This window comes from Scyliorhinus canicula, chromosome 8 (assembly GCF_902713615.1).
Source record: "Scyliorhinus canicula chromosome 8, sScyCan1.1, whole genome shotgun sequence".
In the NCBI taxonomy this organism is placed as follows: Eukaryota; Metazoa; Chordata; class Chondrichthyes; order Carcharhiniformes; family Scyliorhinidae; genus Scyliorhinus; species Scyliorhinus canicula.
Genome location: NC_052153.1, coordinates 162993391 through 163006405, shown reverse-complemented (window position 1 = coordinate 163006405; position 13015 = coordinate 162993391). Strand labels below are relative to the sequence as shown.

The 13015-nt window shown below is 45.4% G+C and overlaps 1 protein-coding gene across 15 annotated transcripts in view; it reads left to right on the top strand.

Annotated features, from left to right (window-relative positions):
- Positions 1–13015, top strand: part of LOC119970652 (microtubule-associated serine/threonine-protein kinase 4-like) — a 588463-nt gene that overhangs the window by 517984 nt on the left and 57464 nt on the right. For all 15 annotated transcript variants that reach the window (XM_038805607.1, XM_038805606.1, XM_038805605.1 and 12 more), the window contains 7 exons: positions 137–269; positions 1976–2043; positions 4692–4777; positions 5550–5758; positions 5892–6030; positions 7197–7329; positions 11904–12069. In XM_038805607.1, coding sequence (XP_038661535.1) covers positions 137–269; positions 1976–2043; positions 4692–4777; positions 5550–5758; positions 5892–6030; positions 7197–7329; positions 11904–12069 — 934 coding nt within the window. The remainder of the gene's footprint in view (positions 1–136; positions 270–1975; positions 2044–4691; positions 4778–5549; positions 5759–5891; positions 6031–7196; positions 7330–11903; positions 12070–13015) is intronic.

The window sequence follows — 13015 nt, the reverse complement described above, 5'->3', positions numbered from 1 at the left end:
CGAGAGGATTTTCTTTTGAGGCACAGTGACATTTTTGGGATCTTTTCCCAATAAACTGTACGCAGGGGAGTAAATTTGCAACATTCGAGACAATTAAAGAGTTGACTGGGTATTTATTTTTTAAACATTGTTCCAGGAATTTGATCCTGAAGAGTTCTATCACTTGTTAGAAGCAGCAGAAGGGCATGCTAAAGAAGGCGAAGGCATTAAATCGGATATTCCCCGTTATATCATCAGTCAGCTGGGCCTCACGAGGGATCCCTTAGAGGGTGAGTGCCAGTGTTAACCGTGCTGTGTGCAAAGTATATTTTACCTGGTAAAGCACTTAAATCAAGTGTTGAATAAATATTAAGGGACTAAGTCATGAAGGCATTATATTCCTGGTGCACTTAGGTAAAACTTGTTTCTAACAAATCCGAACTTCAATTTGATCATTGGTTAAATATCTTCCACTGAAATGGTTGCATTTTTAACACGATCCTTATAAACATTACTGAAACTTTGTTCTCGTGTATACTTTTAATATCTTTGAGATCAGTCATTCTTGAAAGTATTGAGTTAACAATCATTCACTTGTTACTCAAAAGTGCTTTGATTTTGCGCTGTGGGATCTTGATATCCTCGAGGATTTCCCTTAAGGCATGATGAGACATTTGGGATGTGCCCTCAATAAGGTTTATGTATGTCTGTGTCCAAAAAAAACTTAATACATCTTCCATCGTCAGTACCCACTGTAAAATACAATGTGCTGAAAGTGCTGTTGAACAGAACGTATTAATTTTGCAGCTGATATAACAAAGCGCAAATGGGTTTTTTTTAAAGGAGAGAAAACATTATTTAGTCACCTCCCTATCGAGATCTGGAAAAATTAGCATTTAATTAATAACTGAGGCACTCTTCTGACATGGATTATGCATTAGGAAACTGTACGTGTTATTTAAGGCTGCCTTATCCAGGTTCAGGTAGCTTGCATCTGCTCTGCATAATTTGTGTCTTGCCCCTGCTCATTTGGCACAGTATGACCATCAGTGGCACTCATTTTTACTTGCCTCGCTGGTCTATTAAACCCCAAATGCAGCAGCAGTTGCACATTAAAAACAGTCATTAAAAAGGCATTTGAGCATCTAATTGGAACCCATATAATTAAACAAATGTTTCTGTTTCTGGTTCTCTCACATCTCTCACAAATTGTGCACTCCGAAGTACCCACAATTCTTTAAGGTGCTTTAGCCGTTTGAATAGTCTACAGATTTTCTTTTCAGATCAGTTACCATTACATGTTGCATGCTGGCCACACCGTCGTCCGAACCACTGCTGGGAAATGGTGCCAAATGCATTCAGTTTTTTTTCTCCAGATGATAATTAAAAATTAGATTTGCAACCTATTAGGCATCAGTGACTGCATCGCAGATGGGTTCTCCAGGAGGAAATTTTTATCATTGTGTTAGTATCAGCAGTCTTTGTATCATGGGCCTTGAGAAATGGTTTACTTGGGTATAAAGGACAGATGGTCCGCTGGTTCACAAATGCGTTAAACGTCTCAACAGGCGTTGTTAGCTACTTCGTTTGCCCACTGTTCAGTTTGAGGATTGTATCAGTTTCTAACAACTGCTCTTGAGTTGTGATACGATTTAAAGGTCTGAGATAATTAGTGTAATAGGGGAAAATGATCCCAAACAGAGTGGAGAAAGCACAGATTGCTGTGCCAAGCACTAAATAGAAGTTTAGGAGTCCCTTAGAAATGCTGCTCGATGTAGCAAAATGTGGAAGGTACTATAACTGGAACAAATGCGACAGTGAGGTTAATCAAAGTGAAGCCTCTGTGTAACGGCAGCATAGCGTTCAAGGGAAATGACAATCTTTAACAGCTGGTTTTACAGTGTGTATTGCTTTCTGTTAGCTTTAATGAGTAACCTTTCCCCTTTCAATCAACAATGTTCTTTTCCCTAATCGATAACTTTTTCATTCTCAAAAGAAATGGCCCAGTTGGCTAACTATGACAGTGGGACAGCAGAGACTCCTGAAACGGATGACTCAGTGGATGTAAGTATCCTTACCATGCCTCTCTTCACATGCTAACAGCATAAATCTCCAGAGTTTGGCATCATTTCTATCTTGTGTATCGTTAATTCATAAAGCTGTCTATTGAATGTCTCCGTGGGCAGAACTTGTGAAGTTATTCAAGTTTTGAATTGGCTAGTCTTAGCAACTTGACTACAGTTTTGTCACACAAGACGAGATTAGAATACATCGTCATCTGAACCTGTCGTCTTATGAATCCATGGGTGCTGGAATATTACTGTAACCACCAAAGCTATGAGTGGCTGCAAATCTCAAAGCCAGAATCCTGTTATTTGATGCATCCCACATAGGAAGGCATCCTATTTGCCTGTTCCCAAAGGGCTTAGAAGCAGATTGACAAGAGCTAAGATATAGAGAAGCGAAAGGGCGCGCAGGGATATTACTGTGTTCAGCCATCTAAAGCCATGTAGCTTGTCCAGCACAAAGCACTCAAAAGCCAGGTCAATGCTCCATGTTAAGTCTAATAGGTTGGTGAGTTCCTAAAGCAAGTGGTGAGAATTTATGTCCACTTGTGATATTAATGAATCAGGCTGCCTGGTCAATTTAACAACAGTTCTGTGGAAAAATGCAGACTTTCCTGATTGAGATATCAAATTATCAAGCCTGCCACAAGAGAGTTGATGGATTTCCATCCAACAATGCTACATTTATCACCTTGGGACTATTTTAACCACAAAAAGACCTTGTTTAACTTCCCAGCAAGGTAGTAACTAATATCTTCAGAACAAGTAGCACTTTGAAAAACTTTTATTTGTAAATGTTTTGGATGTTATGTTGAAAAAAAATACTGGATAGATGTCCTCAACTCCTGCCATATGTTAACAGTGAGGAATTGCTGTTTAAAAATTGTTTGTCTCCTCCCAGAGGCATGGGGACGTGGGATGATAAGACGATAGACGTGGCCTTTAATTAGGCCCTTACCTGGCTCAACTAGCTGCCCAGTGAATCGCCACTCTGCTGAGGTTGCCACTGTGGGTAATATGCCATGGCGGCAAGAAAGATATCAGACTCTCCCCACGACGCCATCTCCCACTATCTTGTCATAGAGATCTACAGTACAGAAAGGTTCCCTCAGCCCATTCCATCTGCGCCAATCAAAAACAACCACCTAACCATTCTATTCCCATTTTCCAGCACTTGGCCTTATATGCCCCTGGATTGCAAGTGCATATCTAAATGTTATGAGGGTCTCTGCCTCCACCACCCTTTCCATTGAACCTGTCTCAGTTAGTTGGTGAGTTCCAGACTCCCACAACCCTCTGGGTAAAAATGTTTTTCCTCACAACCCCTCTGAATCTCCTGCCCCTTCCCTCAAATCCATGCCACCTGATCATTGGTCCCTCTACCAAGGGGAAAGGTTTGTTTACTCTGTGCCCCATATAATTTTATACAACTCAATTATGTCCCCCCTCAGTCTCCTCTGCTCCAAGGAAAAAAAAACCCTCCAATCGTCCAGCCCATCTCCATATGGTTGGGAAAATTCCACCCCTCTGTGTCAAACATGGTCAAAGTGCTCGCTCCAGTAGAAGAGATGCCCGAACCTTTTTTTTTCCTGTAGGTTATATAGGTGCTTATCTTGGTGTCTCTGGTACCACATATAAAGTTTATTCCCACTTTGCCATCAAGTTGGGTGTTTAGATTGGGCATTTACCTGTCGATTATCAGCTGCCCTTTCCAGACCATCCGGGCTTCCAAATGGGAAGTGCAAGCACAAAGAGAACTAAGTTTCTTACAGCTTCTAAGGTCTGGTTGATCGACTCTGTTTAATTCCTCCTTTTCCACAGCCCGGGGTGGGGGGGGGGGGATCCGATTCTCCCAACCCCGCGCTGGGCCAGGGAATCGGCGCAACCATGCCACGATGCCCCGCGCTGGCACGCGATTCTCCGACGTGCGGAAAATTGGCGCCATTTGCGCCAGCGCGTTTGACGTGGTGCCGGCCACGGGCCACTGGAATCGGCGTGGCTGCCGATTCTCCGGATGGGCCGAGCGGCCGCCCGGATACGACAGAGTCCCGCCGGTGCCGTTCACTCCTGGTCGCTGCCGGCGGGAACTCTGCGCGCAGGGTCGGGGGGCTGGCCTGTTGGTGGGGGGGGGGGGGGGGGGGGTGCTCCATTCCAAGGGGGGCCTCCGATGGGGTCTGGCTCGCGATCAGGGCCCACCAATCGGCGGGCCGGCCTCCAGCACCATTCTGGCCCACTGTGGGGGACAGAATCGGTCGACCCCGAGCCCATTTCGCGCCGTCGTGAAAAGCGGCGGCGTTCACGACGGCGCGAACACTTCATCTCCATTTTGGAGAATCGCCCCCCTGATATCCCTCGCTTTGCTGAGCACAAAGAAAGCATTGGAAAAGCACTTCCGAAATTTATTGTAACTTTTGTTTGATGAACGCAATGATTTGTCATTTAACACCAACTTATTTCTAAACATCGAATGTATTGACAGTTGAAGTTAGAATAAGTTCAGGCACAGTAACAGCAGTGGAAAACCGCGACCGCTAAAAATCGTGTCTTTCCTTTGCAGAGGCAATATTTCCTATTTCTAAGAGTTTCTGATTCCATAATTCTTGCACAGTGAAGTTGAAAAATGAATTCTTTCCTCCTCCTCCTCAGAGCTTTAGTCCTTCAGTTCAAGGTAGACGTAAGCCACGGGAAATTGACTTTGAAACTATGAAGTTGATCAGCAATGGAGCCTATGGGTGAGTGTTGTGAGCGAGCAGAAATGGAGTCATCAGTGTTCCCTCCTCGCAACAGTGAGTCGTTGGCCAGTCAAAGGAGACCATGTTCATCTTGTGTTTCCTGAATGACCACGTTTGAGTTGACACTGCATGATATAATTAAACACTTCAGAGTCACTGTTAATGTTAAAATATTACTCAATTTTCATCTTTAGTTGAAAATAATGGAGTTTTGATTTTTCTAATCTGCAAGGTGAGTTTTAATTGGATTCAGTGTGTCGTTATTTTTGATTGAATCTGAAGTATTCACATGAAAAAGTAAGTGTAATGGGTCATAATCACTCGTTCTTTAGTAATAGTTCTTCCATACCAGATTGAAACATAGAATCCCTTCAATCCAGAAGGAGGCCATTCGGCCCATCGAGTCTGCATCGACCCTCTGAAAGAGAACTCCACCGAGGCCCACTCCAACACCCTATCCCCATAACCCAGTAATGCTACCTAAAGACTCTAAGGGGCAATTTAGCATGGCCAATCCACCTAATCTGCACATCTGTGGACTGTGGGAGGAAACCGGAGCACACGGAGGAAACCCACGCAGACACGGGGAGGACGTGCAGACTCCACACGGACAGTGACCCAAGGCCGGACTGGAACCCTGGTCCCTGGCGCTGTGAGGCAGCAGTGCTAACCACTGTGCCACCGTGACGCCCTCACCTGGCTGTCCTGAAACATGATAATTGTATCAGTGGTGTGCAGACCTGAGGACTGACTGCGCCTTCTGTTTCTCCAGAGCTGTGTATTTGGTTCGCCATAAGGAAACCAAGCAGAGATTTGCCATGAAGAAAATCAACAAACAGAACTTGATCCTTCGAAATCAGATCCAACAGGCATTTGTAGAAAGGGACATCCTGACATTCGCAGAGAATCCATTTGTCGTTAGCATGTACTGTTCCTTTGAAACCAAGCGCCATTTGTGTATGGTGATGGAATATGTGGAAGGTAATGTGCTCACTTTTAAATAAACTTGTAGTTTTTTTTTTGTCCCTGGCAAGACCTATTCTTGCTCAGCGTAGAGCAATCATCATGTTTGATTGTTGTTGGTAGGTGAAAAGTTATTTCCGTTCATTTTTAGGTGGAGATTGTGCTACACTGTTGAAAAATATGGGCCCCTTGCCAGTCGATATGGCAAGAATGTATTTTGCAGAGACTGTCCTTGCCTTGGAATATCTGCACAATTATGGAGTTGTACACCGCGATCTGAAACCAGATAAGTATGTATCTGTAAAACATGTTGACCTCAGATTTTACTTAGTTACAATTTGTAAAAATTTGCAAATCTACTATTTGATTGCATATGCAGGGTCTAACTTTTGTCAATGTCTTGCTGGATGTTGTTGAATATGTATCTTCCATAAAACCTTAGATGTGGTGTAATGTGATAAAATAAATGATAAAAGTGGGTATTAGCCCGAATATTTTGCGATTTTTATTTATTTATTTATTTTTTTGGAAGAGATATGCACCCTCATTACTGCATAGTTAAAAGTAAAAGAGTCTCTTATGTTATTGGCTTTTATTGCTGTACAATTTGATTGACTTTCTTCTAAAACCATTGGGGGTGATTTTCCACACGCCCCAGCGACGTGTTCCTCGGTGAGGGGAGGAGGCCCACTGTTGGCCGGTGGCCTCTTCTGTGGGATTTCCCATTGAATGCGCTGTGGGCTTTACTGTCAGCAGGGCCGGTAAATTGAAAACTCCACTGGTTTGGCACAAACGTTGAGCTCGGTGAAGATCAGATCAACAGCATGTCATAATCAGAATGTGTTTGACCAGAAAGAACTTTTGATGCTAGGGCTGAGGTAAACCTGCAGGATTTGGAGCAACATATTCTCTGTCCTAGAGAGCCCCAGCATAGAAAATGTAATCCTAAATGGAAACAAGAGGTTGGAATTTGTGTAAATGGATGTAAGGAGATACACTCTGCTAGAAACTCCGATTTCTATTTGCAGTCTCATAAAGTTGTACCTCTTGGCTTCATTAAGCACATTGTCGACAAGTGCTTTCTATTAGCCAGCAGATCATTAAAGTTAAATTCTCATTGTTTCAGAGCTTGTGGCAAATCCGAGCAGCGTTTTAAAGCAGCCGCAGATGTCCCACTTTTCCAATGGTTGGGAATTATTCATTTAACTTTCACTATTTTCAGCCAGTGGTTGAAATTGTGCGGTATTGAGTTTCTTTCCCCCTCACCTGGTGTGAACCCCTGCTGGCTTTCAGAATTGCTATCGTCATGTAATCAGTTTTCATTAGCCAGGTGCCTCTGAGTTTGATCTTTCAGGAATTTCCGTGTGGTTCGCTCCCAATTCAAGCTTTAAAAAAAAAATTAAGTACTCAAATTTTTGAGGAACTAATATGGACTTATTTTTTAACTTCTCTGTAGTTTGCTCGTAACATCGCTGGGGCATATCAAACTGACGGATTTTGGATTGTCAAAAGTTGGGCTGATGAACATGACAACTAACCTTTACGAAGGACACATTGAGAAAGATGCCAGAGAGTTCCTGGACAAACAGGTGAGAGCCACATGGGGCTGGGCAAAGCGGTAATTTTGCCGAGCAGCATCCGTGTTATCTCAGCTGCTCCATATAATTGGCAGCTGGGATTTGAAAGCTGAGATAAGACGCAACTTGTCACCTTCTTGAAAATGGCGGCCGGAGATTGTTTTGTTGGGCCTGCCACACAAGTAAACCTCCATAATCCAGAAGCAGAAAAGACACTTTAACTTCATAACATTAAGCACAAAACTAGCATCAGATAATTAATGTAGGTATCAGATCATTTGATTCAGCGTTTCATTGATTGGACGGTTCAGGCTATTCAAATCTTTGTGTAAGATTGAGAGTCCTTTTATTAAGCCGGACTAAACCGTAGGGCAAATGTCTGTATGTTTAGACAAGCCTTTTGCAGACGATGTCTGATAACTACTTGGTCACTGATGGTCACCTATACGGAAAGAAAAGCTGTAATTTCTGTCATGAATTTGTAATTTTGGTAAAGGAAGGTGGAAACTGGGATTTGTGCTAGCGGGATTTCAGTTTGGGATTTCCCTGCCCCTTCCGATGTTGCAGTCAGGTTCAAACCCAGGAAAGATCCAAGCCTCGTTAGCACATTTTCTAATAAATTTGAATCTAATTATCGGGCCGAAAGCCACAACTTCTGCCCTCACAGCATTGTTCTACCCAGCCGACATGCTGGCGCGAATCACTGCTGGTTTCCAGAAAGGAAACCCAGCCGTGATAAACACATTGGGGGAGCACAGGTAAGTATGCCCCAAGGTGGTGAAGGATATGGTGTGGCAGTGCCCTCCCACTGCCCCCCAGGCACTGCCAATATGTCAGTACCGGGGCTAGGCCCTCTGGGGAGCCCCCATTGGGGGATTTGCCTGTGAGGGGGAGGTCCATCACTTGTGGTGAGTCCTCCATGTCTGGCGGGGGAGGTGCTTTATGTTTAATTCCAACCCAGATCAGGGCTTGGTTCCATCACGCCCCGCCAGAGTGATGACACAACCCCCTCCCCGATTCTCTGTGCACAGAGTGGCAGAGACTCTAGAGTGAAAACTCGACTGTGCATCTGGAGCGGTACACGCTGGATATCAGTCTGAACCTGACACTCTGCCAGGTTTTGGGGAATTTCTAGCCAATATATCGGAATATTGAAGGTGTAGATGAGAGATTCCCATTTTTCAAGTTCATGAGGTGTTTTAAAAAGAAAATCTCGGGGCAACACGGTGGCGCAGTGGGTTAGCCCTGCAGCCTCACGGCGCCGAGGTCCCAGGTTCGATCCCGGCTCTGGGTCACTGTCCGTGTGGAGTTTGCACATTCTCCCCGTGTTTACGTGGGTTTCGCCCTCACAACCCAAAGATGTGCAGGGTAGGTGGATTGGCCATGCTAAATTGCCCCTTAATTGGAAAAATTAATTGGGAACACTAAATTTTTAAAAAAAGAAGAAAATCTCACTTTTAGCAACCGACAGCTGCAACAATATAAGTCCAGACACAGACCTGAACCATCCCTGCAGTGGCTGACAGACACTTGAATTTGTCACACACGAGCAGGGAAATATGAATGATTAGGATCTCAAACTGCAGCAGGTGGAATTTGAAACAACACTTGTGTGGAAACCAAACAGAGAAAAGGAAAGCTGAAAGAATAAAGAAATGTATGGATACATAGGGGACAACAATTCAAAGAGAAAGAAAATTCAAACAATTAAATTCATATACTGCAATTGCAGAGAACCAGCTGGAGGGAAATTAAAAAAAAAAACCAAAGTGTATTCACTGCTCCTGGTTGGGATGGTGGAGTTAAAAATGCGGTCTGCGTTGCTGCTACATTTACACTCTTTCCCCTTCCACCAGGAACGTTCAGATATGTATTAACCTCAAAAAAATGTTGAGCCACTTCCATCCATAGATAATAAGATGGGTCATTTTGCACCCAAATAGCAAGAATCAGTGAAGAAATAAATGGAGACCCCTCACTGGACAAATCGGAATCTCTGCAGAATATTTCCGAAATCTGTATTGCACGGTACACCTGCAGAGGGTGTCAAATTCAAAGAAATGCCCTGTTTCCATTTAAACATGGAGTTCGACAAAGGCTTTGACAAAAAGTCATCCAGACTCCACAGATGCTGTCAGACCTGCTGAGACAGTCCAGTATTTTGTTTTTGTTTCCTTTAGCACACCTCATTGCCAAATGATAGGAATTTGGTCCCTATAAAAATTGCTTTACTATTCCACTCTCTTGCCAATATTCAGTATGAGATGGAATGCAAACTGTTTTTCCATATTCTGACTCATATTGACAAAGATTTACAATGGTAGTGAAAGGCACCTTGCTCCTTACGATTCAGTGCAAATCAGAGGTAATTATATATCTAGGTTCTATTAGGACTGGATACAGTCAGTCGCTTCCTATCCATGGCTGCTCTTACAGTGATGCTAATGTAGGTATTTTGTTTGTAACCTCACTGGTGGAAGACACAGTAATAAAAGGCAACACAGCAGTTTTACATAAAGGATTCAGATTGTGAGAATAGAAAAGCTGCAATGATCTGATTTGTTTACTGCGTATATACTCATGTGCGTTTGAGCCATGGTCCCAGCATTGTTGTAGCACATTGAGGCCATTCAACCCATCGTGTCTGCACCAGGGGCGGGATTCTCCCGCAATCGGCGGGATGGCCTGGCGCCAAGAACAGTGCGAACCACTCCGGCGTTGGGCCACCCGGAAGTTGCGGAATCCTCCATCTTCCTTGGGCTAGGCCGGCGGCGGTGGGGTTGGTGCCGTGCCAACCGCCGTCGAAGGGCCGGCGTGTTCTGGCGCATGCGCAGGACCACCGGCTTGTTCTGGCGCATGCACAGGGGGTTTCTTCTCCGCGCCAGCCATGGCGGAGCCCTACAGAGGCCGGCGTGGAGGAAAGGAGTGCGCCCACGGCACAGGCTCGCCCACACATTGGTGGGCCCCGATCGCGGGCCAGGCCACCGTGGGGGCCCCCCCCGGGGCTGGATCTTCCCGCGCCCCCCCCGAGGACCACACCAGCCAGCCTACCAGCCAGGTCCCGGCGTGTGGGACCGTGTCCATTTCACGCCGGCGGGACTGGCCAAAAACGGACAGCCGCTCGGCCCATCGGGGCACGGAGAAATGCCGGGGGGGCCGTTGCCAACGGCCCCCGACCGACACGGCGTGATCCCCGTCCCCGCCCGAAAACCGGTGCCGGAGAATACGGCAGCCGGCGGTGGGGCGGGATTCACGCCCCCCCCCCCCCGGGGATTCTCCGACCTGGCGGAGGGTCGGAGAATCCCGTCCCAGATCTCTGTAGGACTAATTTACCCGGTGCTAATTCACCCCCATGTTCTCCCCATAGCCCTGCACATTCTTCCTTTTCAGATAACAATCCAATTCCCTTACTTATTTGTTTTATCTCATCATTCCAATCAATGCCCTTCCTATGGTGCAGGGAAACAGAGATTGCTTCTGTAAAATGCTGCTGAATTTGACAAAAATGGCAACAGACTTAAAACCCGAATGTATGCCGTGTAAATATCTGTAAAATGTAGTTTAAAAATTCAAAGCCTGCTTTTCACTCTCCCTACATAGTGGAACTGGGCCAGTGGGCGGTTCTTTGGGGAGATGGTGGTAATATCACTGAGGCCCAGGCTAATGCTCGAGTGACATGGATTCCATTCCCATCGTGGCAGGAATTAAAATTAAATTTATAAATTAATTAATCTGGAATATAAAGCTCGTGATGCCGCATGATACATTCATCGATTGTTTTAAAACCCCACTTGGTTCACGTACATCTTTCAGGGAAGGAAACCTGTCGCCCTTGCCTGCTCTGGCCTACATGTGACTGCTGATCCGCAGCAATGTGGTTCGACTGGCTCCACCATGCTCAGTTCAAGGACAGTCGGGGATGGGCTACAAATGCCTGCCAGCGATCCCATGAAAGAATAAAGAAAAGTGAAGTTAAAATCAGCACAGCAATATGCACCCTCCAATCCCAGTGTAACTTGAACCTGAGGTTTTTGTGGGACACCTATTGGAAAGCAACCTGGGCCTTCTTTAAAAATGCGGATCGTGCCTGACCTGCCAGGTCAGCCCAGTGACAAACAAGAGCAAGGCCAGAGAAGATAACACAAAGCAAATTTCATTTCCTGCCCACTCCAAATCTTAGCCACTTAGTCAACTGCTGGGAGCCATTCGGTTGGCTTGCTAGGTAGGGCCTGCTGCTCCTGAATGCCTCCCTCAGACCTGCTGGTCAGCTGACGCTGCCTGACTGGCTTGGGCCTGTGCACCTCAATTCCTGCCTGCGGACACAACTGACCCAGGTGCGCTAAAGATAAAACTGTAATTGAAATAAAAATACCAAATGGAAGAACCGGACAGGAGATCACCCAACACCCATAAAGTATCAAGTTAGTCTAACACTTTCTGCTGCGCACCTTTATTGGTGCAGTGCCAAGCGTTTTATGGCCACTTTCATTAAAATGCCTTTCACAAACAGTGTAAACTGCTTCATTGTTTGCTAACACCACATTTACAACAAGTACATGCTGGTTTTTATTGTTATTGTATTGCAGGTTTGTGGAACTCCAGAATACATAGCGCCTGAGGTTATCCTGCGGCAGGGATATGGCAAACCAGTGGACTGGTGGGCTATGGGAATAATTCTTTATGAATTTGTTGTTGGATGCGTGCCTTTCTTTGGAGACACACCCGAAGAGCTCTTTGGACAAGTGATTAGTGGTGAGCATCAAGAAATATTCTTTTTGAAAATGAAATGAAAATCGCTTATTGTCACAAGTAGGCTTCAAATGAAATTACTGTGAAAAGCTCCTAATCGTCACATTCCAGCGCCTGCTCGGGGAGGCTGGTACGGGAATTGAACCCGCGCTGCTGGACTGCCTTGGTCTGCTTTAAAAGCCAGCTATTTATTATTTTTATTTTTATACATATTTTTATTCAGGCATTTATAATTTTAACTATTTTAACAAGATATCAAAAGAGCAAGAGGAACCCCCCCCTCAACAACAACAAAATCCAGCCAACATGGTTTTCCTAAAAAACTCCCTAATCCCAATTTCCCACTAATTGGTGACAATTTATTTTTTCCCAAAGAAGTCGATAAACGGCTGCCACCTCCAGCAAACCCTATCATCGATCCCTTCAGGGCGAACTTAATCTTCTCAAGCCTGAGAAACCCAGCCATGTCAGTAACCCACACCCCCGACTTCGGGGCTCCGTGTCCCTCCATGCCAGTAAAATCCGTCTCCGGGCTACCAGGGAGACAAAGGCCTCTCTCACCCTCTGGACTCCCGGGTCTTCTGACACACCAAAGATTGCCAACTCTGGACTCGGAACCACCCTTTTTTTGTTACATAGAATTTTCAGTGCAGAAGGAGACCATTCGGCCCATTGAGTCTGCACTGGCCTTTGCAAGAGCACCCTACCTAAACCCACAGCTCCACCCTATCCCCGTAACCCAGTAATCCCACCTAACCTTCTTTGGACAAGGGGCAATTTAGAATGGCCAATCCACCTAACCTGGACATCTTTGGACTGTGGGAGGAAACCGGAGCACCCGGAGAAAACCCACGCACACAGGGGGAGAACGTGCAGATTCTGTACAGACAGTGACCCAAGCCAGGAATCGAACCTGGGACCCTGGAGCTGTGAAGCAATTGTGCTAACC